The sequence below is a fragment of the Watersipora subatra genome, chromosome 4 (genome assembly GCF_963576615.1).
Source record: "Watersipora subatra chromosome 4, tzWatSuba1.1, whole genome shotgun sequence".
Classification (NCBI taxonomy): domain Eukaryota; kingdom Metazoa; phylum Bryozoa; class Gymnolaemata; order Cheilostomatida; family Watersiporidae; genus Watersipora; species Watersipora subatra.
This window is the reverse complement of record NC_088711.1, coordinates 21907324-21934705: the sequence shown is the minus strand read 5'-3', so window position 1 is coordinate 21934705 and position 27382 is coordinate 21907324. Positions and strand designations below refer to the sequence as shown.

Genomic DNA, 27382 nt, shown 5'->3' with positions numbered 1-27382 from the left:
ATTAAATTGCTTTCACAAACTTTCTCCATAAAAAGTTGTTCGCGTTGTCGAATGATAATCATTATAATACGCCACTAAGCGTAGTTATTATTTGGTCGAAGTCAGATAATTTTTCAGCGTTGATTGGACAAAGTTGGTCTGTTGTGGGCGTTTATTGGACAATGTATAAGCAAACAAGTTAAGATAGTTTGCGGTACAAAAATGAATATGGACTTCACCCTCAAGATATCGTTTTTTCTGTACGAATGAAGCTGTCACCGGTTTTGTAGCGCATGCTGGCTTTCTGCGATAGATTTTGTTTGAAATTTAAATAATAAAACGTAAAAAACACGTGCAGTTTTGCATATTTTAATCACAGGATTTTTAGCCCTGTAAGATTTTATAGTTTTTGGAAGGTTTTGCAGTTCTAGAATTGATACAGGGTGCTGTCTAAAGACGCTAGGTACGTGATAGCATATGCATTTGCAATGTATGCCAGTAGTTAATAGGCGCCAAGTGGCTAAAGTACAAAATCTTGAAGAAAAGTGTTCAGTGTTTTAGAGCATGTAGTAAATTTTGCCTTTGTAAAGGACTACCTTTACGTCCATCGTTTATGATTATTGTTATATGCGTTTAGGAAGAAATTCTGTTATGCATAACTAATTCGAATCCACACACATCAGTGTTGAAATCGCTTTGTTTTTATATTCTATTACGACTATGTTTAGTTTGCACTTTTGCTTAGCTTGTTGGAACTAATTTGATTATTACTGGCTCAGGTACTAATGAAGGTGTTAAACTAATGTATGCAATACTGATATTTACCACTGGTTATGAGTGGTTTGGGAGAAATTATGTTATGTATAACTAATCCGAATACACACACGCCATTGGTGTTGAAATTGCTTTGCCATTTTGTTCTATTTTGACTATGTTTAGTTTGTGCACTTTTGCTTCGCTTGTGGGAACTAATTGATTAGTGCTGGTTCAGGTACTAATAAAGGTGGTAAGTTATTGTAAGCAATATTGATATTTATCAGTAAAAGTTACTTTATTCTATAAGTCAAAAAATTAAATACACAACTAAAAAAGTCTAAACAATAATATTAATGACAAAAAGTTAGAATAGCTACTGAAAGTTACATCCTTACTCCAAAGGTTGTCCATGTTTGTTTGCTCAGTCCTGTATGGCTATGAGTCTTGACATTCAAACGAGAGTCGTGGCAGTCCATAGGTAGAGATTTTTGGCAGTTGAAATAGTGACGTAGAAGAGGTTCAGCTGATGGAGAGGAATGAGGCTTCATAGGGGGGGGGCAGGGGATAGAGAGGCTCCTCAGCAGGCAGAGGGAAGAGCGCCTAAGCAGGCCCCCAGGAAAGAGGCTGAGTCATTAAAACTGTTCTCTTTTATGGCATTTGGGAAGGCTAGCCTGTGGAAGTAGGTTGAGTATTAAGGTTCAATGCTTTATGTCAGGTGTGCGAAGATATCTTGTTTGCACAAGTCCTCAGCTGGTGTACGTGATGTAGACATGTGGGATGGAGCTTGTGATTTACTCCTGGTATTTAGGTCATACCTGACAGAAAATGGCAGATCTGTATACATGTACGTATCATCATTTGATTCGTCTCCAATGTTTCTTTGGTGGTTTTTGGTGGTGGTTGGTAGATTTAATTGTTTCTACATTCCTTTGGCGGTTTCTCTAGCTGGTTTTGATGCAATTTTTATGATTGATTCCTCCAAATTTGAAGTTTCTAATTTGCTTTGACGTTTTCTAATTATTGGATCTTTTGATGTCTTTGGGACTCTTGCTGCTTGTATGTATTATATGTTTATCTTGCGGTCTGGTTGCATTCCCTGGTAGTATGTTGTTTTTGTGATATTTCCGTACAACATTCTTATGATACTACTCTTTCCAATAAGTTTTGTAGTTTCTAACAAGTAAAATCTTCTGGTGATGTATGAGCGGATATTGACATTACAGGTTGTCTCCTGCTAGTTCCACAAAATGTTATCGATGCCTGTGTGAAGGTACCATCGAAATGTTTTGTGCATACTGCCAGCAAAAGATTTTTGTTCCAGAAACAGCATTTAGAAATACAGACTAGCATTTGGTTAACAATAATGCGTAATTCTTTTTATATGTGATCAAATGAATGTTCAAGACTAGTGGTTTGCCAAGCTATAGCCAAAGATGCATTCAAATTTTAGCTAGTTGCAAAAAACACAAATGGTTCACATGGTCTGAGTTTTGGAAATTGTACATGAACGACTGTGCTTGACAATTTAGTACTAACAGCTTGTTTCACCTGAGCATAGCCACGCAGGGCTTTTAAGGAATAATGTTGTCTATAGCTAACAACTTGTCTCACCTGAGCATAACCACACAGGACATCTAAGGAGTAATGTTATTTATAGCTAACACCTTGTTTCACCTGAGCATAGCCAAGCAGGACCTCTAAGGAATAATGTTATCTATAGCTAACAGCTTGTTTCACCTGAGCATAGCCACGCAGGACCTCTAAGGTATAATGTTATCTATAGCTAACAGCTTGTTTCACCTGATCATAGCCAAGCAAGACCTCTAAGGAATAATGTTATCTATAGCTAACAGCTTGTTTCATCTGAGCATAGCCATGCAGGACCTCTAAGGAATAATGTTGTCTATAGCTAACAGCTTGTTTCACCTGAGCATAACCACACAGGACCTCTAAGGAATAATGTTATCTATAGCTAACAGCTTGTTTCACCTGATCATAGCCAAGCAAGACCTCTAAGGAATAATGTTATCTATAGCTAACAGCTTGTTTCATCTGAGCATAGCCTAGCAGGACCTCTAAGGGATAATGTTATCTATAGCTAACAGCTTGGTTCACCTGAGCATAGTCACGCAGGACCTCTAAGGAATAATGTTATCTATAGCTAACAGCTTGTTTCACCTGAGCATAGCCAAGCAGGATCTCTAAGGAATAATTTGTGTATAGGGATATGTATTTCTACATTGACTAACAGTTACACTGCTCAACAGTGCATATTACGCTTGCAATGAAATGATCTTTCCTTTCTGAATGATAAACTCGTTTAGGACTGTATTCAATTCAGTTCATCATCACTAAAGGAAGCCAAGCAGTCTTTGAAAAAGTGTAAGGACTCCCAATGTTTTTCGCTACTATGTTTGAGAGGAAGGTTCTTTTCTCAGCTGATTAAAACAGTTCATTGGTCGCAATGCAAATTTCAAAATTGAAGTGTTTACGAAATTACGACTAAGTTTAAAAAGCTGAGTTAGATGTTTACAAAGTGAAACACGAAACACTAAAACACAAATGAAGAGGAATCAAAACTGACATTTTCTTATCAGAAAAAAAAGTACTTGAAAAAAGAAATAAAAAGGTGAAAGAAATATCGATATATCGGACAGCTCGTAGATATTAGTAAGATGGGATCACCGATGGGTTAGCTCATGTTCAAGGCTTGTATATATATTCCTGAGTGGATATTGGCTACATCTTGTAGCCAATATCCACTCAGGACTGGCAAAGACTGGCTAAATCCACTAAATATCCACTAAAGACTGGCAAAATCCTTTACAATATATTAAACAATACAAAGGAACCACATAATGATCACCACCTCGGTTGTATTTTATTTGAAGAATAATTGGCTCAACTCAGTTAATCGTGTATTTGTATTGATCATGTTAATCGTTTAATTAACGTGGTCATTATGCAGCTCTAGTAATTATTATTCACGTTTTCAAATGCTTTCTCAAAATTTACTTCCATAAATAATTCAGGTTGTATGTACCTTAACTGGGATGCTATATTCAACCCAATAGACCTAACACTTACAATACAAGTTTTTGAATCACCAAAACATTACTTAGACAAACTCTACGTCTATGCTAAATTTAATGGAGTTTCTAAAAATCATTGCCAATTTCTCTACAACCATTGGAAGCTGCAATAGAGTAAGTCTACAGTATAAATATCTCACTTTATAACTTTACAGTAGCACACCAAATTTGAGTTTTTCGTTAATTAATATATACATCACATATTATTTGATTTCTTTATAGAGCTTTTTAGCCTCAGGCAACACATGCCTGATCAACCACTTGCATTGCTCAATGGCGTATCCAATCGGTACAAATATTCAAAAGTTGAGTCTGTTCACACAACTAAAAATAATTATGAAATTTATTCTAGAAAGCTGCTTTCTTATAAAATATATTTTATTTGTTAATAATTATGAAATTACAGAAGCTGCTTAGCATATCAAAGTCGATAAACACTTATCGGAAGCTGCTCATCATCTGGTGCAGACAGCAACATACCCTAGTTCACAGTACCCTTTGCATAAAAAATCTAAAGCATTTTATTTTTAGAACTTCTATGTTCAGAATACGCCAAAGCTTATTTCTATAAAATGTTTATGCAATCTCTGTCTGCTATAATTATTGACCTATTATACCCAAGAAAGTTTGAAAAAGTTTTAATAATTGTGCTATTTTTTTAAATAGTGAAGCCAATATTTGCAGAAACTTACCGGTAACTAAATTCAAATGTGTTATTCAATCATCGTAAACATTGAAATTTGTCCATCCTAGTTTTGATGATATATCTGGTATAAAAACAGCTGGTCTGTTTCACACATTTCCTGCTGAAATCAACTTAGTAATCTATCAGAGTTGCCATTTAAGTGACTTTCTTTAAGCTCACTAATTTCGCTATTGTCTTGCCTTGTTTTTTATGATTTCATTTACAGGTGCGCATCATAGTTGGTTTAAACTCTCATTTACGTTACTGTAGGGTAATCAAACCAACTTACCAGACTGAACTCATGATTTTGATTAGCAGTAAATTTTATACGGCATAAAATGTTACCTTTATGACAAAAACTTACCGCATGTGACACATAGCTATTGAGAGCGTAGCAAAATTAATTCTTTTTAAAAGTAGTTAATGCAATTTAGGCTTATTTAAGACTCGCATAAGGCCACTAACAGATGGTTGGATGATATAGCTTAGTTTGAAGAGAACAGTCGCTAGAATGCATATTATATAAGTAAGTCAGAGTTTGAGTTTTAAGACTACATAGTAAGCTATATACATTATACATATATTTTATGTTATATATATATATTTTTTTTATATTATGTATTTTTATATATATATATATTCTTTATATATATATATTTTATATGATATATTTTATATATATATTTTATATTATATATATATTTTATATATATATTTCATATTGTATATTTTATATATGTGGCTTTCTATGTAGTTTTAAAACTCAAGCTATTAAACTAAACTAGTAAAGTTGAAGGCGTTCTTTCTTCTGTTTTTAGAACATCTTTCTTCTCAAAGGGACTGAATAAGAAAGAATGACTGCCTTAGTAACGGTTTGTACAGTCATTACCCTGCTCAGCCATCTTTCATTTATTTTTTTCATTACAGAAACTTGTGTTATTGTAAATTTTTGCTGCATAATGGTTGATTATTAATTGTAAATATTACATACTTTGAAGTACATGTACGTCAGATATTATGGTCATAAGTTTGCATGACTCATTACACATGAATTTGTAAATAATATTATGTATGGTAAGTTTTTTGTTGTTGAGAGAATGCATGTAAGCCCCATGCATCAATTGTATCTTCAAGAGAATAAAACAAGTTCACTGTAGTTGATCTTTTTCTGTTATTATGTGTTTTAGTTGAAAGTTATTCATCCTAAGTCTGGAAAAGAGCTAGCAGTTTTGAAGGTACTGTAACATTAATCAATAATTTTGTTGATGTTATCTATTACTGACATGTCTGTTAAACGTGTGGTGCTTGTTTAGCATTGTGTTACTGCTTACTAGTTTCATAAAGCTATATCACTTCTTCATGTTTAGTAGAAAAAATTTGAGTCAGCAGTTGTGTATTGTAGAATGTATCTAATGATGAAACCGTGGCTGAGCTGAAGGAGAAGATACATGCTGCTTGTAAGTATGTGTTATTATGCAGCTACTTTGACTGCTCGAATTCTGTTGTGAGATTTTCTGAATTCTTCATCGGAATGCAAAATTTTATCACTATATATGCCCATATGAATTACATATTTACAACTACTGTTTTTATGTACGCTTCTCATTTTCGCATTAGGTATCAATTCATCAGGCTTGGAGCGATACTATTGTTCATTATTATTGGACATTTAATACGTAATACAATACTATTGACTATTGAATATTCTAGCGAAATCTTTTGTTGCTTATATTGATCGTTACTATTGAATATTGCAATATATGTGGAAAGAATATATTTTATAAAGGATGCTGGGTATTGGATATTGGCATTAGATATTGTCCGGCTCAGTTTTCGATATTGGTATAGGATATGGTCTGGCTTAAGTTTGAATTTTGGCATTGAAAATAGGATATTTAGTAACAGGTTCAGTATTGAATACTGGTATTGATATTGTGTATTGACAGGCATTTGATAAGTATTGAGGAGGATTTGATAAGAGTAAGCATGCTACAGGATATGTATTAACCACCAGCGCAATCATAATATTCTGATATCTAGTCTCGTAGGTTTGATTATTACACATGAAGTCGATGTTCAATTTCGAATACCTCTTCATTAAACACATAGTTTAATTATTATAAATATTGTAAGTCTAAACTACGGTAGGCTGAGCTGGTTGGTCTGTTGTGGTGTTCAGTATAAATTATGTGGACAGTCAAGTTGGATGAGTTTAGCCCCAGTATGATTGTTGAATATTGATATTGAGGTATTGCTGCCCAATATTGCTATCTATTATTGAGTATTACCAGATACAGTATTGGATATTGGTATTGAGTATTGGATATTAAGTATTGGATATTAAGTATTGGATATTGTCAAATGGAGTATTATAAATTGAGTATTACATATTGTCATCTAGAGTATTTGATATTGGCATCGAGTATTGAAAGAGCATAACAGTGTTGGAAGTATTGGTATTGAGATAGTTTTTGAGTATATGCCCCAAGCCTGCAATTCACACCTACTCTGTAATTAAAGGTGTAATTGTAAGTCATAGCTCTGAAATATAAGTGTTTGTTAAATATTTACTCACACAGAAGCCTCCTAGCGATTGTGCGCAGGTTCTTCTTGTTAGTTTCTCTGGTGGCTTTTATGCACAATCTCAGTACCTTATTTTGTAGTCTCCTAGTTTGTGGAAGGACAACTCCAATAATACTTTAATACTGTGAAAAAAAGGTGTGACAGCGGTATAGTCGATGTAATTGGTCAAAATGGTTATAGGACTGATAGCTTTATTTAAATCTAAAGAATTTTTTATTGTAAGAATTATATTTTTATTCAACATGTTTGGGATGTCAGGATGGGATGTCTATGACATACATGAACTGTTACCATTACGGTTATGTGTCAATGTTTACACATATTTGTGTCTTATGAGGTGAATACTAATAGACAGACAAATCGCAAGTGTGTATGATTATTATCGACGTTCAATATATAGTATTGAACATTCGCAAGAGGTACCGTAAAACCTCTAATTGAATGCCATGGCGCCCTATCTTTCAACCCTTCTCCCATAGTGGCGATCAAATAAAGGTGCGTTCAATTAGAAGTTTTACGGTAAAACCACTGAGAAAATTGTGATGTAATAGACCGATCTCAATCAAGTGCTCTTATGCTTACTCAATCACAGGCATGTGTTTGAAAATGGTATATATTTTTTAACAAGGAACCATTGAGAATATTTCTAGTTTGATGAATTTCTATGCACGTAAGCTCACTAATGTTTACTTTTTTCTTCATGTTTTATCTCAATTTCTTATGTTTTATCTAAATGTCGGGAAATATTTCTAGATGATCTTACAGTACTATGACAACTTGTATTTCTGTACATTAACAGTTGCAGTTTTAAACTTTCTCGTCATTGCAATGCTATTTCTTTTCAAAGTACATTGAGGATGATGACAGAAAAATTATACACAATAACTCCAGTAATGAGACCATACTAGTGAAAAGCTTGCTACAAAGTCTACTGTGCACTGGATAAGTTATTGCATGGTTGTTAGTTATTGCATTTAATATTTACATATTAAATGCAATAACTTTCATTATTGCATTTAATATGTAAATATTTACAGCTCTATGTTTACAACAGGCGATATAAATAGAAACATACCGACTAAAACAAAGGTTTACAAACAAGCTGTAGATGTTTTTAACAGAACTCGATGATTCTTGAGTGAGCATATTGTTGCCATTTTTAAACAATTTCTTAGTTCATATCCTTATTACACAATGTTTGGAATTTCCATTTTTAGGTCCTAAACTCTATCCTGGTCGAGTCTCTTTGAGAACTGGATCAAGTGAGTTGAGTTATCTCTTTTGTTCTATGTTATAATTACCAAGGAGTAAGTTGTCTGTTTTATTCTACAGTATAAATACCAAGGAGTGGGTTGTCTCTTTTATTCTACAGTATAAATACCAAGGAGTGGGTTGTCTCTTTTATTCTACAGTATAAATACCAAGGAGTGGGTTGTCTCTTTTATTCTACAGTATAAATACCAAAGAGTGGGTTGTCTCTTTTATTCTACAGTATAAATACCAAGGAGTGGGTTGTCTCTTTTATTCTACAGTATAAATACCAAGGAGTGGGTTGTCTCTTTTATTCTACAGTATAAATACCAAGGAGTGGGTTGTCTCTTTTATTCTACAGTATAAATACCAAGGAGTGGGTTGTCTCTTTTATTCTACAGTATAAATACCAAGGAGTGGGTTGTCTCTTTTATTCTACAGTATAATTACCAAGGAGTAAGTTGTCCGTTTTATTCTACAGTATAAATACCAAGGAGTGGGTTGTCTCTTTTATTCTACAGTATAAATACCAAGGAGTGGGTTGTCTCTTTTATTCTACAGTATAAATACCAAGGAGTGGGTTGTCTCTTTTATTCTACAGTATAAATACCAAAGAGTGGGTTGTCTCTTTTATTCTACAGTATAATTACCAAGGAGTGGGTTGTCTCTTTTATTCTACAGTATAAATACCAAGGAGTGGGTTGTCTCTTTTATTCTACAGTATAAATACCAAGGAGTGGGTTGTCTCTTTTATTCTACAGTATAAATACCAAGGAGTGGGTTGTCTCTTTTATTCTACAGTATAATTACCAAGGAGTGGGTTGTCTCTTTTATTCTACAGTATAAATACCAAGGAGTGGGTTGTCTCTTTTATTCTACAGTATAGATACCAAGGAGTGGGTTGTCTCTTTTATGATATAGTACATGTATAAGTAGCATATGCTCTTCAAGCGAGAGATGGTTCACTTATCTAGGTAACCAATGTATTACTTACTAATATAATTGCTTCAAAAAGCGCTTTGCACTACATGAACAAAGCCATGAGCTGTAGATCGCAGTAATTTGTACTACCGAACTGTGTGATACATCCGCTTGAAATTTCAACTTCTGGTTACCAAAAACTTTATTTTAAAATGATTACAAATGAGATTGTGCTGCTCATTAAATTATGACAAGACATTCATGAATCTCAGTCTCAGGCGAATAAATGTAAGTTAATTACCGGAGGTAACAAGCTCATCGGGAACCTATAAACATATTCTGGTAAATATTCAAAGCATGCTGGTTAGCTGGCAGTATCCTGAGCATTAGAGTTTTCTGAGAATCCGTATCAAAAACAAGTTTCACTAATTATATTGCAGTTAGTGGAGCAGATTCAACACTATCTGCACATGTCAACTTTGACCAACGTTCTGTATTTATGGTAATATCTAGATGAAAATTAGTTGCTTCAAGTTTTTTTACTAATTCAATGATTGTTCCATATTTGTAGCATTGCTAGGGAGTTTTAGTGCTACTATTAGTGTTGGCTAAGGAGGGATTTGCATGAGAAATGACAAGCTCTGTGTTGCTCTCTGTTGGGGATTACCTTTATCTATGCTAACTTACAACATACATATAATTTACAACATACATATAACTCACGACATACATATAACTTACGGCATACATATAACTTACGATATTCATTTAACTTACAACATACATATAACTTATGGCATATGTATAACTTACAACATACATATAACTTACGACATGCATATAATTTACGACATACATATAAATTTACAGCATACATATAATTCACAGCATACATATAACTTACAACATACATATAATTCACAGCATACATATAACTTACAGCATGCATATAACTTACGACATACATATAATTTACGACATACATATAACTTATGACCTATATATAACTTATAAAATACATATAACTTACAACATACATATAACTTACGACATAAATATAACTTACAACATACATATAACTTATGACATACATATAACTTATAAGATACATATAACTTACAACATACATATAACTTACGACATACATATAACTTACAACATACATATAACTTACGACATACATATAACTTACAACATACATATAACTTATGACATACATATAACTTATAAGATACATATAACTTACAACATACATATAACTTACGACATACATATAACTTACAACATACATATAACTTACGACATACATATAACTTACAACATACATATAACTTACGACATACATATAACTTACAGCGTTCGTATTATTTACAACATACATATAAATTTACAGCATACATATAATTCACAGCATACATATAACTTACAACATACATATAACTTACGACATACATATAACTTATGACATACATATAACTTATAAAATACATATAACTTACAACATACATATAATTCACAGCATACATATAACTTACAGCATGCATATAACTTACGACATACATATAATTTACAACATACATATAACTTATGACCTACATATAACTTATAAAATACATATAACTTACAACATACATATAACTTACGACATACATATAACTTACGACATACATATAACTTACAACATACATATAACTTATGACATACATATAACTTATAAGATACATATAACTTACAACATACATATAACTTACGACATACATATAACTTACAACATACATATAACTTACGACATACATATAACTTACAACATACATATAACTTATGACATACATATAACTTACAGCATTCGTATAATTTACAACATACATATAAATTTACAGCATACATATAATTCACAGCATACATATAACTTACAACATACATATAATTTACGACATACATATAACTTACAACATACATATAATTTACGACATACATATAACTTACAACATACATATAATTTACGACATACATATAACTTACAACATACATATAACCAGTTTATTCAACATTCAAGATTTCTTGAAAATGAAATGATTAATCAGTTAAAAATTTCATATCATAAAAATTCATTACAGATGTGAGTTTATATACTTATAGTTTCTGGGGCTGTGCAGCAACAAAAGCATCACACTATTTTGGTAAATGAAAATAACTTATCTTCTCAAATAGTTATTGTGAGCTGAGAGTAGGTGACTGGTAAGTCAGGCCTCTGCGATGGTCTCATCACTATGCTGCTGAAACAGGGTCAAAGGGCTTAGCTGACGGTGAAGTTGTTGGACAACTCGCACTTCAAGATAACAAGATATATTTGAAAGACTTGGGTCCTCAAGTCGGTTGGACAACCGTCTTCATGACAGAATACACAGGTCCTCTCGTCTGCTACCTCATTCTTTATTTGAGGCCATCTATTATTTATGGATCAGAGGCAGCAGCAAAACCTATGCTGGAGTGTGTCAGGTAGGCATAGCCTGATTATCTCACAATCATGTGTATCCTCACCTCTAAGAACTGTGGATGTTTTGTACCTGCCTATTCTGACACTAATACTTGTTATAGCCAAGCATCGACTTGTCACCTCGCAATACAATTTTTCGACATTCGGCATACAATTGTTTACATTACAATGTTTTAGCATGCAAACTATTTCTAGCATATGTCCCAAATTTCTCAAAGCATTATAAGGAAGTGTACGGGAAAAAGTAAACAAGCTTGCAAAAGTTAGAATTAAAGCGTTAATTTAAAAGAAATATATAAATAATATTAATTTAACCACATTTACTGTAAATTAGAGTAAGTTATCCCACATTTTCCTATCACTTACTCTACTTCCAAACCTACAAACTACTGAGTGTACACTTCCATGCGTGTGTCTGTACAGTTGAGTCACTGCAGAAACCACTTTTTGCTGATTATTAATTTAGTTTTTATATTGAGTTTTTATAATGCATTTGTGTAAACGCTATAGAAAATTACTTAAAGGATTAATCTTGTTTTCAACTCTTAAACGCATTGAGCAGTATAACACAGTATGTAACCTATAAGTGCTAACAGTATAACAGTTGATAACAGTATAACACAGTATGTAACCTATAAGTGCTAACAGTATAACAGTTGATAACAGTATAACACAGTATGTAACCTATAAGTGCCAACAGTATAACAGTTGATAACAGTATAACACAGTATGTAACCTATAAGAATTTTGTAACCTATACGAATGTTTGCTCCAACCTATGGTAGTTTTGATATACAAAGCATGTATCGAATGTCAAGGCTTGACTGTATCTTACAGCTTGACAGCTTGCATCTGTTGTCAAAACAAGTGAAATTGAAATCTTAAAATTTGTATGCTCAAATTCTTAAAAAGATGTATCTTCACTTCCATATTAATTAAAATTATTGTTACTTATTTCCTATAGATAGGAAAATATCCTTTTCCTATACATGGAGTATAGACCATAGAGTATGTGTGTTGCAGAATCGCAATGGCTTGCCACACTTTCCACTATGTGAAGAGGCTTTTTGAGACCATATTTGTACACAGGTTTTCTAAGGCTACAATGCCTATCATGAACATCTTCAAGGTTAGTCTGTACATGAAACAGACCCCTACTAGTCTATGGATTACAGTCTATAGTACCTTGAAATCTCTTTTCTTTACTAGTATTTTCAACAACATAAACTAAAAGAAGCTGTGTTGCAGCTACTAACCTCTTTGACATTTTATCTCAATGCAACTGAGTGTTTGTTACCTGCTATTTTGAAATCTTATATCAGTGCTTCTGGGTTTTACCTGCTATTTTATAGAGCGAAAACAGCTGTTGTCTTCCCTACGTCTTCCTAATTGCATGCATAGTTTTATATTTCTATGGAGTATGCTCAAAGTGGTTGCTCACAACTAAACCATTTTGTATCAAAAAGTGTTTCAAGCAATTTACAGCTCGAGTATTGCAGTGGATCATTCAGCAGATTTTTGAGGTAAAATTTAATAGATTGTGCTTAATAATTTTGAAGTTGTCTCCTCTTGACTAGAGACTTGTGTAATGGCAATTTCTTGTAGCGTCGTACATGTTTGAAATAGCATATAAATATGTAAATATGAATTTATATATTTGTTTGCTATAAAGTTTTAAATGAATAATAAAGTAATTTACAAATAGCAAACCATAGTTCAAGTATAGTAATATTATATTATTCAAGTTGTTAGTACACTTGTCAGACCTGTGCACTGTGAGAGATCCTAATGAGTAATCAGTATGTTCGTAATTAACTCTTGAAGGGGCAAAGTCGCTGGTTAGTGTGCCGGGCTGTAAATCGGAGTATTTATGTTCATATTCAGTGCGAAGTGATTTTTTCCTAACGCTTTCAGCGTGGCTTCAGACGTACAGACAGACACTGGTCTTATTATCGTAGACACTACTAAATGCCCGGCATCTCTCGGGTAATAAAATATCTTTGCACAGAAAAATTATTTTTATTTAACATATAACCAAAGCTACCATTTTACCTTTCAAACTTCATATCTTGAAAACAGTGTTTGTGCAGCTCAAATAAATTAAGAGAAAAAATAAAACAGTTGTAAAGGTTTTGAAACTTTTTCAAACAACTACAACTTTTAAATTTCATATCATGAGAAAAGTGTTTTGGGCAGTTGAAATAAATTAAGAGAAAATAAAACAACTGTAAAGGTGTTTAAATATAAATGTGAAATAATTAGCAAGTAATGACTAAATAACGTCTGTCTTACTATGATTACAATGAAACTTATTTGGTATACAATTATGTGATTTTAATTCATTTCAGTGTTGGCATCATAAGCAGAAAATATCGTATAGAGTGGTATAGAAACCTATAGTAAATATTTTATGCAAACACCCACCGGTAAAATCATCAAAATTTTATATGCGTTTTGCACATGTTCAACATTAGTAGCAAAACAATATGGTAGCTATATTTATCTACAGTAACTCAAAAAATATTTAGTGGTTATGATCTGCAAGAAAGTGTAACATTGCAATGTACTACGTGCAGTAGTGTACTTACTGTGGAGAGTTCTTACCTTCGAGACAGACGTATTACATAAACGTTGAATTCAACTTAAAAGAGTTTAGCTTACTAAACACATACGTAAAGCTAAGTTTTAGTATGTATTTTACTACACTTCAACTTTGTCGTGGGCTAAAATTTTATCAGTTATCTGTTTTAGTTTTCACTATAACTTAGAATGGATAATGATGAACTAAGATAACGAGCATCGTACATCTCTTTTTGACATTACGGGAGGGATTTCGGTGAACAGCATATCGGCATTTTCATTATTTCGTTGTAATCAGTACACCAACTGCCAAATTTTAATTTCGAGAAAAGTTTTTGTCGATATATGGTGGTAAAAAGTCAAAAGAAATTCTGGAAAAAAACATCGTGTTCCATAAGGTAAAGCGAAAAAATATCATAACGGGCCTCATAACCCAAAGGAGCATTGTATTAATTAAAAAAGTACCGTATGCAATCACGAAAAAGACATGCAGTATGTGAGTATATGGTAAGAGCGATGGGTGTGATAAGAGCGGCTTAGCCTTCTGATTATGCACGATTGTTAGTAGACTTGTTATTTGAATGTCTTTGAATGTCGTGAGTTCAAATCTAGTAAAAGGGAATTTTTCGTGGCTAAAATATCATCGATATAATTGGACAGCCAAACGACGGATAAACTTTGAGATTTATATACTTGTGTATAGATTGGCAATGATATGGAGCATAGATATCTTCAGTGCTAGCTGTCTGTGCACCACGGAGTTAGTAATTAACCAGTGTGAGATATTGTTGTAGAACTCTTTCTACTACTGGGGCTTTGCAGCCTGGATGTCATACTATGTGAACCACCCTTTGTACACTCCTGTCCCAGCGAGTATCTTTTATCCGGCACTTGCTGCCTTTGCTGTAAGTATTAATCCATTATATTTCTGTTGCACTTTACTTCATTGAATGCTTCTAATCATTGGTTGGCTGTTGGATTTTATATGAAACGCATTGGTTAAAGGTTGACTTGAAACAAAAATTATATTACAGTTATTTGGTATCAAAAAGTTCACCATGTTTTCTTCCGTTGTATTGCAGGTTCAAAATACAGTCAAACATGGATAACTCGCCCACGGATAGCTCGAACACATGGTTAACTCGAACGGTTTCTTTGGTCCGTTCCCACGTAATGATAAATTACTATAGATAACTTGAACTCAACACTGTTAACTCGAACTGTTTTTTGCCCACCGGCTACCGAAGCGGTTGTTATCGCTTTAGAAAATCACTTTATTCCAAGCCATAGAGGTAAACCTCAACTTTTCGTAATTCATAAGCGTCGTTATTACCACCATCGGCAAAATATTTATGTCAACGACTTTTCTAAAGGTTTGGTGAAATTTGATTTATACCAAACATCCGCTTAGCGATCGCCCTTCGGAAGCGAGGTAAAGTGAGGTAATCTTTGCATAAACTTCAAGAAAAATTGGCAAAATTGATCGTGGGTAAAACGCTCAAAAGAAAAAGATGTCTTTTCTTTTGAGCATTTCAACAACGATCAAGTTTTGCTAATGTCAATCTAAAAAAACGTCCTGGCAATAACATCACCTCAAACAACAAACCAATCTCAAGTGATAGAAAAATCTCTATACTTTTTGATAAAAACGTTTTAAACTTTACATTAGAAGCATTTAATTCGAAACAAGCCATTTGTGCTTTTGATTTATATTATAGTTTGTATATGTACATGTATCTACTAATAAATAAGTAAATACATGGACTTGTGACAGTGCTTTGATAACTTGAACGCTCTGATAATTCGAACACTTTCGCTCGGTCCCGTGAAGTTCGAGTTATCCATGTTTGACTGTATGTAGAAATGTGATTACAAGCTCTTAAAAGCTCAAAAACGAACAGTTAGTCGCCGCCATAACGAAAATGGCTGTAAGTTGGAATCTCTTATTTTGATGACGTATTCAGCTCAATGCGGTTATTGTTTTGACACGTGATGTTGTCACGTGAATTGAAAGGCCAATAAAAGGCTCAATATAAAACCTCTTGGAGCACTAGTTTATGACAAACACTTCGGGTTTTACCGGAAAGCCCTTATCAAATATAGAAGCTCGCTACTTTACTGTTTCGTTTCAACTTGGTCATTCCATGTCGACAATTCGAAGTGCATGTACGAGTTGCGATCATAAAAATGTCAAATTATGAAGAGTTAAAATCCTGACGTTTCAAGTCTAATGCTCCATCTCAAATTTACAATGTGAAATAGAAAAATATTTACAATTGTTAAACATGATGAACTGAAATTAACAAGTTTAGTACGAGAGAGCGCGTCTGCAATTAGCAATAGATAAAACTTGAACTGAAACTAACATAATTTGATCATGTGACCCATACTTCCTGCCAATTAGCGCGACAATTTCTGCAGCATTTTTTTACCAACACAGGTTACCAACAGGATCCTCATGTTTATCAGAAGATGATATGCACCCCTTGAGCTAAGGTTAAAGAATTAAACTGATTTTTAGGTTAGGTTTTGAGATATCAGTACTCAAAGTAGCATTACAAGGATAATGAGATAGACGCGTAAAGACAATAGACATGGTTTTATTGAATGCGTGAAGTTTATTTGGGAAAATATTTCGACGAATGAGGTTGCATGAAAGTGTAAACAGAAACACATCACGTTCAACTATGTCACAATTGAGCCGTTTTGAGAGGGATTTTAGCCTACGGCCATTTTCATGATGATGCGATTAACTGTTCGTTTTTGAGTTTTTAAGAGCTTGTAACCACATTTCCACATATTTTGAACCAACAACACAGCAGAGTAAGACATGGGGAACCTTTTAAAACCAAATAACTGTAATGTGAATTTTGTTTAAAGTCAACCTCTAAATGCATTTGTTTTACAAAAATATTTCATGGTATCTGCTCAATTTCGGTTAGATTCTGTGAATTTAATGATGCCACGTAGATGTAATTACATAAAAAGCTAGTGTGAGTGATAGTACTGATAAACTAGTGTGAGTGATAGTACTGGTAAACTAGTGTTAGTGATAGTACTGATAAACTAGTGTGAGTGATAGTACTGGTAAACTAGTGTGAGTGATAGTACTGGTAAACTAGTGTGAGTGATAGTACTAATAAAGTAGTATGAGTGGTACTACTGATAAAGTAGTGTGAGTGATAGTACTGGTAAAACGGTAATGCTTTCGTTCTAATTAGAATAAAAATCATAGAAGGAAGGATCTTTGGATGAGTTCTTTACAACATCTTTCAAGTCATCTAATAGTTGCAGCGAGGAAAAAGTAAAAGGTGGAAAAATAAAATGTCTGAAATTGGTGGAGATGGCGAGAGTAATGAAATACATTTATATATATTGGCAATATTTATATATATTGTTATAATTTATATATGTTGTTTGTTATTATAAATTATGTGAATTTACAGTTGAATTATCTATAGCTATATATCAGCCTTTACCTCCTAGATGTGTCTGTTCACTGTAGTGCTGAGGCTGCGCCTCCATTCATCTCTCATTTACATAAAGGCAGAGGGACAAAAGTAATAGTTTTATTATTGTTTTAGTATTTTTACATACAATTTAGGTTTTTGGATTTAGTTTTTTTTGTTTGGTAAAATGTATTTGTTTTAATGTAATAACCTCGAGTATTTACTGTTAGACTTTTTGGGAGGAACGAATTGAAACAGTAAGATACATTCTTATCAGTTATTTGCTCTATCTAATGGTTTTGACTCACACGCCAAATATTAAAATGTATTAACTATGTATATCAAGGTTTCTTAGCAGTAGTAATAGACTTCTGTCTGTCTAGTGCATAAAAGCATAAGCTCATGAGATTTGATACATCTGAGTACTTCATTTCTTGTAAGGTGATTTTTAGCAGTTATAGTGCGGTATCTATAAAATTTTTCAAATTAGATCTAACATGAAATTTACTAGTTAATCTTTATTGTTTTGCTCTGCACACCATCTATGGTTCATGCATCATGTGTCATGCATCTATGGTTCATGCATCTATGGTTCATGCATCATGTGTCATAATTGTGACTGGGGTGCCTTTTCTGTGACTCATGTCACCATGAGCACCAGCTACTAACCAGTGTTATCAATGTGTTTTGCATCATCTTTAAAAAGTATTCAAAAATTGAATACATGTAATTGCTGTATTTTAGTATATTTTTTACGATTTAGTTTTGCGAACTCGGAAACCTGTCAATCCATGTGGCCTTGCGAAACCTGCGACCACCTGGAACAAGGGTGCGGGCAATCCCAAAGCCTGGTATAAACCCATACACATGGCTGTTTGGTCTCGTCTCCTGCCCCAACTACACTTATGAGTTTGGAGCCTGGCTATCTTTTAGTCTTATGACTGGAACAGTTACGTGTAAGTACATTGTTGGTCTGTGACCTCCTGCTAGCTGTCTTTTTGTTTCTCTGATTTTCAACAGACTGCTTATGAAACAACGTGGCTATTGGATTTTTGGCGTATTCATAAGCAGCCGAAGCAAGCTTATGTCATAGTTCACTGTTCGGGATAACTCCTGATTTATTCATTTTGGGTTTGTTGGCTGTGTGTTGGAGAGCGTACATATTGTAAGCCCACAAACCCAGACTCACTCCAGACACCGTTTAAATGCTGGTCAATTCCAATGGTGTTATACTCACTTATGTTGAGTTGAACTAAGTTCAGTCTTAGCGCTAACAAACTCTGCCTATAGTAGCAGATTCAGCCTAAATTGTTTAGGTCAAGGTCATCAAACAAACCCATTTTCTAGGAGTACAGTGCGCCTGCGCCATACGATTTTAATTCATTTCAGTGCTGGCATCGTATAGCGAAAGTGTCGTGTAGAAGGGTATAGAAACCCATAGTAATTATATAATGCAAACATCCCCTGGTAAAAATCATCAAAATTTTATATAAGTGCTGTACGTATTGAAAATTAGTTACAAAATAGTATATTAACCTTAGTAACTATAGTTACCTACAGTAACTGTAGTGGTTATGATCTGCAATCAAATGTAACGTTACAATGTACAATGTGTATGTGCAGTAGCAGCAGTATGTACTGTAGGGAGTTTTTACATTCGAGACAGATGTATGACAAACTTTAAATTTAATTAAAATGTGTTTAGCTTACTAAACACTTACAGCTAAGTTTTAGTATAGTTTTAGTATAAGCTTTTAACTATTTTACTGAACTTCAACTTTTTCATCGCTAAAATTTTATCACCACTCGGTTTGCGGCTTCATCTTTACTAAAAAATTTAGCTGACCTCATTAAAACATTTTTTAACCTAATTTCACAAAAAAGCCTGAGCGACGCTGTTCTCGAAAGCAGCCTCTCACATACCTGACCATTTAATGGCCACCGAGTAGGAAAATGAAATTTTAATGCTGTATCTATGGAGTGAGGTGACTTGAGCCAGTGCATGTAGTGAGTAGAGCGGAGGGGAGGCAAAAAGCGTATCAATGCTAATTGTGTTACTGTACACTTTATAATAAATTTGATGCGTAATGAAGTGGATTGTTGTTAGCAGGCTAAGGGAAGTTGTCTGATTCTTGGCCCGCTGTTTGAAGAAATCGCAACTCCGACTTTGCTACTGGTTACTAAACTAGGGAAAAGATTACCACTTTTCACATGAGGAATGCTGAACTGAGAGAAATCAGTCATCTTATCTCTTTCGGGCGTTGTGAGAAGGTTTTTGGCAAATGGCATATTGGTATTTGTGTTATTTCAATTTCCAAATTTGAATTTTGAACGAAATTTATTGTTGAATTCTTATGAGATGGTAAAATAAGATTCGTATGGCAAGGACGAAAAACCATTTTGTTCCACCTAGTAATGCGGAAAAAAAACGTATAACAAGAACATTGTAACCTGAGGGCGCACTGTAGTACTCTTTGCTCATATCCAAAACCGACATTTTAATAGGGGGCGTAACCAATTTTACTCAATATACACATCTGTGAGATTTATAGATAGAAAGAATATTTCAGATGTAGTTGTAACATCGTCATGTATATTAATTTGTCGAATACATTTTAATTACAGTAGAGTGGAATATCAGAAACTCAAATTGCTTTGATACTAGTAACATTGTATGTCTAATGTACCAATGTTCATGCCAAAGTCTTTGCATTCGAATGGCACTTTATTTGAGCCAGGGTTTAATATAACTTGCTTGATGATTGGTTATAAGTCTCCTTGAAGAATATGTGGGTAACAGCATCTTTGGTCATTCACTCGAGAAGTTCACTAGTTTAGCTGAGGCAATTATAACCCAGCGCATTCCATGTATAGTTGAACTCATGCCTTATACAGTATTATGAGTCCTTGACCTTATCTGTAGCTGCTAGGTACACTCGTTGATATTCCTGCATTGCTATTGCTAGAGCTATACATTAGGACATTTCTTATGATTGAACTACACTTCAAACAGAACACACAATTTCCTGTTGATTCGAAAATCGAACTGACCAGCCCTTAATGCGACGCTATGAATATCAGGCCCAATAACTTGATATCATTCAAATAAATCTATTTAAGGCTGCATGTACAATTTCTAACAATTTCTTAAAAATTTAAGCCAAAAATGAAATTGAAAAGAATTATGGTAGTCAAGGAGTTTTAAACTTATTTCACAGGAATCTACATTTTTATTAAACATCTTGTATACAAACACCAGTATAGCAGAGGTTTGTCAGCAGGTAAAATCTAGAATGCAATCATGCCTTTATCTTACAAGCGCAACGTACATCCTTCTAGTTGCTTGATCTCAACAGACAGGAGGCCATAGTAACCATAGTAACCCCAAATATCAATCAGAAATTATCATGTTTTTTTTTGCAGCCTGCTTGTTCACGTTGGCTGGCGTATATCAAATGACGGTCTGGGCACTTGGAAAACATAGAAACTACCGGAAAGAGTTCAGCAACTACCCACGATCACGCAAAGCGATTATCCCATTTTTATTGTAGATCTTTTGCTATCATTTACTTGCAATGCCTTACTGTATCAAATCACTGACTACCCATAAACTGGTAATAAACATTGATGTCTCGAGTACTTCTTGTAGCTCATTCATTTCTTCCATTTGTAGTTACACTGAGCTGTTTCTTAGGGTTTTTGTGGTGTAATATTGCTGCCATGATTTCTATTTCTTTCAATATAAATTTGTGATTGTGAAAATTAACAATGCTGCTTAACTACATGTTACTGGTTAACAAGTGTCAGTGTTGATCATCAGCTGCCAACATTCTTCTAGTTAGACTTTTCGTCAAGCTGATATCCTCTGTTAAGATCTGCTTACGCTGACCTTGCGCTGACCTTGGGTGCAACTGTCTTGTCAAGTGCGTAGATGGGTTGCCGGGAACGGAGGTGCTGTTTTGTCACCGGGTTTGACAAATAGTTTTTCTGCGCTTAACTATCTTCTTTCAAAAGAAGCGACGCCTCCGTGTAGGGCTGGTGGTAGCTGGCCTTGACCTCGGCAAAATTTTCTCTTTTTGTCTCATGTGAGAGTAGCCATGATGCTTGATCTCCATAGGCACTATGCTTATCACTCGAACTTGTTCAAACTTAGCTATAATGTCACGAGCTCGCGTCGAGAACACGGGCTTCATAATGTTCTCCGGATATAATTTTCCTGGCCTTGCTATGATTCCATACCTATAAACAGAAAATATTGACTATTTGCACAGCATATTGGATTAGATTTATTGTATCACCTAGATAATATTATAATTTCTCAAGTCATCAATCTGTTTCATTGGGATAACATCAGGACAGTATTTACTGTTTTTGATAAAAACTGGAATCAGGCTAGTCAACTTCGGTACGAATCGTACATATGATATCCATATATTTATGAATTAAACACTATAAAAGACCACTTTTTCACTATATTACCTATAAAAAATATCCCTTCTCGTTTGATCTGGGTTGAGTGTGACTTTAGCCTGAGCTCTCAATTTATTAAATGCTTTGCCGGTGTTAAACCCTCCTTTTTTCTTCCTCCTTTCTCTTATCCTATCGTCAATGTACCTTCGCAATATCTCCCAGTGGTATCTTGCTCGCTCACGGTTCTTCTCTCCTTTCTCTTTTGTCTCCTCATCCTGTGACACAATGACATGTGCTGTCAGGGTTGATTTTATTGTCCCATGTCTTACTGAATAAAGGATACAGTATACAGCATCACAAATACATTATGATCACATGACATGATGTAAAACTAACTCTTGGCTGGCTAATAGCTGTGTGGAATGGTTTGTCTGTCTGTGTGTCTGAGGCATGCAAGACTTCAACTCACATAGTTACATGTATGCGTAAAAAGTTAAAAAAGGATTAAAAATGTAGTGAAGAACATATTACCTGTACACTAAAGATAGGAAACCATGGTGAATAATGTGCTACCTGTACACTCAAGGTAGGAAACTGTGGTGAAGAATGTGTTACCTGTACACTAAAGATAGGAAACTGTGGTGAATAATGTGTTAGCTGTACACTAAAGATAGGAAACTGGGGTGAAGAATTTTTTACCTGTACACTAAAGATAGGAAACTGTGGTGAATAATGTGTTACCTGTACACTAAAGATAGGAAACTGTGGTGAAGAATGTTTTACCTGTAGACTAAAGATAGGAAACCGTGGTGAATAATGTTTTACCTGTACACTAAAGATAGAAAACCGTGGTGAATAATGTGTTACCTGTAGACTAAAGATGGGAAACTGTGGTGAAGAATGTTTTACCTGTACACTAAAGATAGGAAACTGTGGTGAATAATGTGTTACCTGTACTCTAAAGATAGGAAACTGTGATGAATAATGTGTTACCTGTACACTAAAGGTAGGAAACTGCTGTAAAGAATGTTTTACCTGTACACTAAACATAGGAAGCTGGTGAGCGATATTTTGTACATTATGTTGAAAATTTCAAATGTGCTAAGATGTTGCGGGAAGAGTACTAGTTGCACAGTCTGTCTAAATGTATCAACATGTATCACCATGTAAATATCAATTAGATAGAGTCGGTGTGCTGCATGAATCTTCAGCTGAATGCTTGAAATGCATAAACCTGCTGACTACATATAAACCTACTGGCTACATATAAACCTGCTGACTGCATATATACCTGCTGACTACATATAAACCTGCTGACTACATATAAACAAATTCGGGAAAGCCCAAGTTGCAGAACTTTGATTAGAATCTGCAAAAAAAGAATTAAATGCATTATAAAAGGGCATTGTCACAATATATAAGAAAAACTTTCCTAATAAAACTTCCACTCTAACATGAATGAGTAACTCGATGTATATTCAGTCATCAAAAAAGTTTCCTGACTAAAAAACTGATTTTGTGACATAGTTCGCAAATAAATCCATGTTGGTTGGTTATGGCTCTCTCACTCTTCCTGTCCCTCCAGACTATAACATGATTATGACATATTTTCATAGATAAATAAAATATCGATATGTTTGCATCATACTTTTCCATCATACATACTGATGCTAGTACAGGTACAAGGATACGTGTGCTAACCAGAGTAGTCTTGGTACCTTACTACCTTTATACTTTTTCCCTCTGTACCTTTTGCATATGTCAGAAGCAGTATGTGGAGCAACATGCAAAATGTTGATTTGTGCTAAACTGTTTTCTGAGGCCAAAGTTGCATCACAAGTGAGATTTAGAAGGAATTAGTACACTAATAACCAAATTATCACAATCTTACAATTTGAATCGTTACTTCAAAGTATATAAATAACGATAAGATAAATCTGAATCGCATTGTCTTACCTCGCTCTCTTCTTCAACCTCAGACGTCTCTCTTTCCTTGTCTATCTCATCTGTAGACTCATCTGAAGTCTTGACAGTTTTCAGACTGTTAACTGTGCTCACCTTTGCCTTTACTTTTTTTACTTGCCTTTTCAAACTAAGTTTTCTTATTTCTACAAAAAAACTTAAACATACTTTTCTTTTCCATGCCAATCACGTAAATTAATAACCTACATCAAAGACTAAATAATTCAGACTTCTATGTCTATGGAACTGAAGTTGACAGGTAAACGTTTTACTAAAAGTGGTTCCAACTCATTAGGTTTTGAAAGTAATAAAAATCATTAATTAAAATTTAGAATTAGATCCTACACATCTGGTTGCCTTTGGCCACATAAATCAGATAATCTACAAATACTATAATAGAAATAATGTGAAGGTGCTTTTGAAAATCAAGCATAACATGGTATTTGCTCATTGCTAAGAAGCCCTAATAACATCTGACCACAGAAAAATTTTGAAATAAAAAAAGCACTACTGAAAAACTTTTGGAAATGAAAAAATGTTGCTGAAAGTGAATTGTGTGCGCACATGTTGTTGCTTGATCTTATCACCTGTCATTGTCTTTTGATGGTCTTGACTGCACATCTTTGAGTAGGCCTCCTTCTTCTCACCCAAGAACAAGTCAGACCGCGCTACAACCTTGACATGATCTTCAAACTGTGACCAAGCTAAAATGAAATTATATAGGCTATATTAAACTAATCCGACATGTTACAATTTAAATCAGTTATTTATAAGCACCAGTTTGAGGGCATGAAGAAAAGTAAGTAGTTGCTTGGGCTCGAAGGTGACTTGTTGGTGACTCGAAGGGTAAACAAGGTTGAACTGTGAGTCTTCTCTTATTCTAATAAATTTTCACAGACCAGACTGTTATATTTTTTACAAGACTTGAGAGAGATTTTATCTACCAGAAGTTAACCAGCAGCGAGATTGCTCGACTAAAATATGTTTAAAGTGAGGTTAGACAAACTTGTGGAAGAGCATTTAGTGTGAAGCTGTAAAACTGTAGTAATATCATCTATTATTATAACAAGTACACTGGCAGTCTAGGGTGCTGTGAGAGATGAGGTGTAACGCCAATACGTAGTTGATCACCGCAGTTGTTAAATTGTGTATCTACCAAGCTAAGTGTTACGAGTTCAAATCTTGTTATGATGTGATCTTTTTTCCAATCTTCAACCATGGGTTCGGATAGATACAACTCTTATTATACTAAATATTACTGTTCGATATTGTATCTATTGTTAAAAAAATACTTTAGCAAACTACTTATTTATCGTGTTACTTGTAGCTTTGATATAATCATCTTACGATGAATAGTCTGGCATGGTGAGGAGAGTGAGTGAGCCATGATCGACTAACATGAAGATTTCTTTGTGGACCACAGCGTTACAATGTCAGGTTTAGTCAGGAAATGTTTTGTTGAGTAAATATAAATTGAGTTAGTTATTTATGCTAGTTGAAGTGGAAGTTTTACTAGAAAGTTTTTTGCTGCTGTAAATTGTAACACGGAGGGAGCTATGTCATTTTCGATATAACATGAAAGTTACCTGCAAAATGCAAAAATAATTATTTTCAATTAGTATGATGACATGGAGTGTCAAAAATGGATAAAAGTTGATATCCTATTATATTGTGTTCCAGGAAACATAGCAGAAATATTGTTTCCCTTCGAATAAATTCATAACATACAACTGTCTTTTTAGTTGTGCAGTAAGTACAGCACACCGCTGTGACCCTGGTATGACAGGTGTTGAGTTGTGCAGTAGTTACAGCATACAGCTCTGACCCTTGTTTGACACGCATTTAGTTATACAGTAGGTACAGCATATAGCTCTGACCCTTGTGTAAGTGATGGTTCAAACCCTGATGACTCACATCAAAGAGTAAAAGTTTTTTTTCAGGCATCAGGACGCTGTTTCCTAGCTGAGTTCATAATCTAGCGCATAACAGTGAACACAGCACTTCTGTTTATAGTACACAAACAGAGATAATACAGCTTTGATTCTTTCATATTCAACACTCAAATGGTTGTGTCAATGCACCAGTAGGCACCATCAAATGTGCAATACATCAAAGTGAAGTATTTGTTTATGTTTCATAATGCGCGACTCTGTGTTCCGACTGCTTACAGTGTGTGCCCGTCGCTACTAAAGACATAATGCCTTTGTATGACGTGAGTATAATGTGGAATGATGAATAGTACTGTGGAATAATGGATAGGTCTGTGGTATAATGGATAGGTCTGTGGTATAATGAATAGTACTGTGGAATAATAGATAGGTCTGTAGGAGGACTAAGGCATTTTAAAAAAGAACGAAGCCTGGCAAAAATGTAGTAGCCCTTAGAATATCACAAACATGATAATATCTTAGGGTCAGTCGAATATGAAGATAGAACATTCACCTGGTTTGGGAGGGGGCATAACAACCTGAACTTCTTCCTCTGGCTCTGGAGGTGATGACCTTTCTTGTCGTAATCTCCTAGCATGTTTTGCGGACTCTCCTGTAGTTAACTTAGGGGTGACACTCAGAAGCCCTGGCTTTGCGGAGCTAGAACCTCTCAATCTAAAACAAAACTTTTTGTTTTGTGTGTAGCTTCTACAACTGTGAGTGAGAGAATCTGGTATGACTAGTAACAGTTTTTTCCTTTAACACATTGCTTGCTCCTATTTGAATCACATTTGGCTATATTTCTCATTTCTATGTATACAAAATATGGCACAAGCATATATGAGAGTATATGAAGGATTGGAAGTTTGTTAAGGATCGTAGATTGAAATTTATTCAGTGCCGTTGATTGTTTTAGGACTGGCATTTAACACCCAATATCTCAAACACATCGGCATGTTCAGTAGGCAGACCTTTCATTCGCTAAAGCAGTATATATTTTAAGCTAGAAAGATTTACCTGCTCTTGTTAGTATTCTGTTTGGTTGGCTTCGGTCCACCCGCGGAGGCCGTTAAGCGCACGGGAGCGGTTTTACCTCCTGCGCTGATAAACATGTTTGTGTAGGTGGTGTAATCTCACTCTCAGCTACAAAGTTAAGCTTGATGTGTATAGTTGTAGCTATCTAGCCGTATCGTAGTTAGCTATAAAGCATTTGGCTAGCCATAATGTAGTTATCTACTTATTTATAGTGAGAGCATGTTTCTTGCTAATTAAATGCAAATGAGATATTT

General features: G+C 34.3%; 2 protein-coding genes across 4 annotated transcripts; one reads left to right on the top strand and one right to left on the bottom strand.

The window, feature by feature from the left end:
- Positions 1–89: 89 nt before the first annotated feature.
- On the top strand, positions 90–21549 carry LOC137393374 (very-long-chain enoyl-CoA reductase-like). 3 transcript variants are annotated; one of them, XM_068079901.1, is made up of 10 exons: positions 90–166; positions 5332–5384; positions 5700–5747; positions 5915–5969; positions 8313–8357; positions 11553–11766; positions 12788–12893; positions 15139–15249; positions 18557–18749; positions 21217–21549. In XM_068079901.1, exons 2-10 carry the CDS (start codon positions 5367–5369, stop codon positions 21342–21344), a joined length of 918 nt encoding a protein of 305 aa, XP_067936002.1. In that variant the 5' UTR covers positions 90–166; positions 5332–5366; the 3' UTR covers positions 21345–21549. The 3 variants fall into 3 exon arrangements, with proteins under 3 accessions (XP_067936002.1, XP_067936001.1, XP_067936003.1); XM_068079900.1 differs by lacking the exon at positions 90–166 and adding an exon at positions 258–442 and having other exon boundaries at positions 5331–5384; XM_068079902.1 differs by lacking the exon at positions 90–166 and adding an exon at positions 335–371 and having other exon boundaries at positions 5331–5384.
- A 142-nt stretch (positions 21550–21691) lies between these two features.
- LOC137394045 (uncharacterized) lies at positions 21692–27205 on the bottom strand. The gene is made up of 6 exons (XM_068080762.1): positions 27111–27205; positions 26608–26768; positions 24753–24869; positions 24178–24311; positions 22273–22478; positions 21692–22032 (listed from the first exon to the last, which is right to left on the bottom strand). Exons 1-6 carry the CDS (start codon positions 27203–27205, stop codon positions 21801–21803), a joined length of 945 nt encoding a protein of 314 aa, XP_067936863.1. The 3' UTR covers positions 21692–21800.
- Between the last annotated feature and the right edge of the window lie 177 nt (positions 27206–27382).

Bases quoted from the DNA above. Each gene is read 5' to 3' on its own strand.
- LOC137393374 (XM_068079901.1), top strand. The intron at 12,894-15,138 runs GTTAGTCTGTAC...ATATTGTTGTAG, and splicing joins CTATCATGAACATCTTCAAG to AACTCTTTCTACTACTGGGG. The intron at 18,750-21,216 runs GTAAGTACATTG...TTTTTTTTGCAG, and splicing joins TATGACTGGAACAGTTACGT to CCTGCTTGTTCACGTTGGCT.
- LOC137394045 (XM_068080762.1), bottom strand. From the start codon at position 27,205: ATGTTTATCAGCGCAGGAGGTAAAACCGCTCCCGTGCGCTTAACGGCC. The intron at 24,870-26,607 runs GTGAATGTTCTA...ATTTCATTTTAG, and splicing joins TATGCCCCCTCCCAAACCAG to CTTGGTCACAGTTTGAAGAT. The intron at 22,033-22,272 runs GTAATATAGTGA...TTCTGTTTATAG, and splicing joins AGAAGGGATATTTTTTATAG to GTATGGAATCATAGCAAGGC.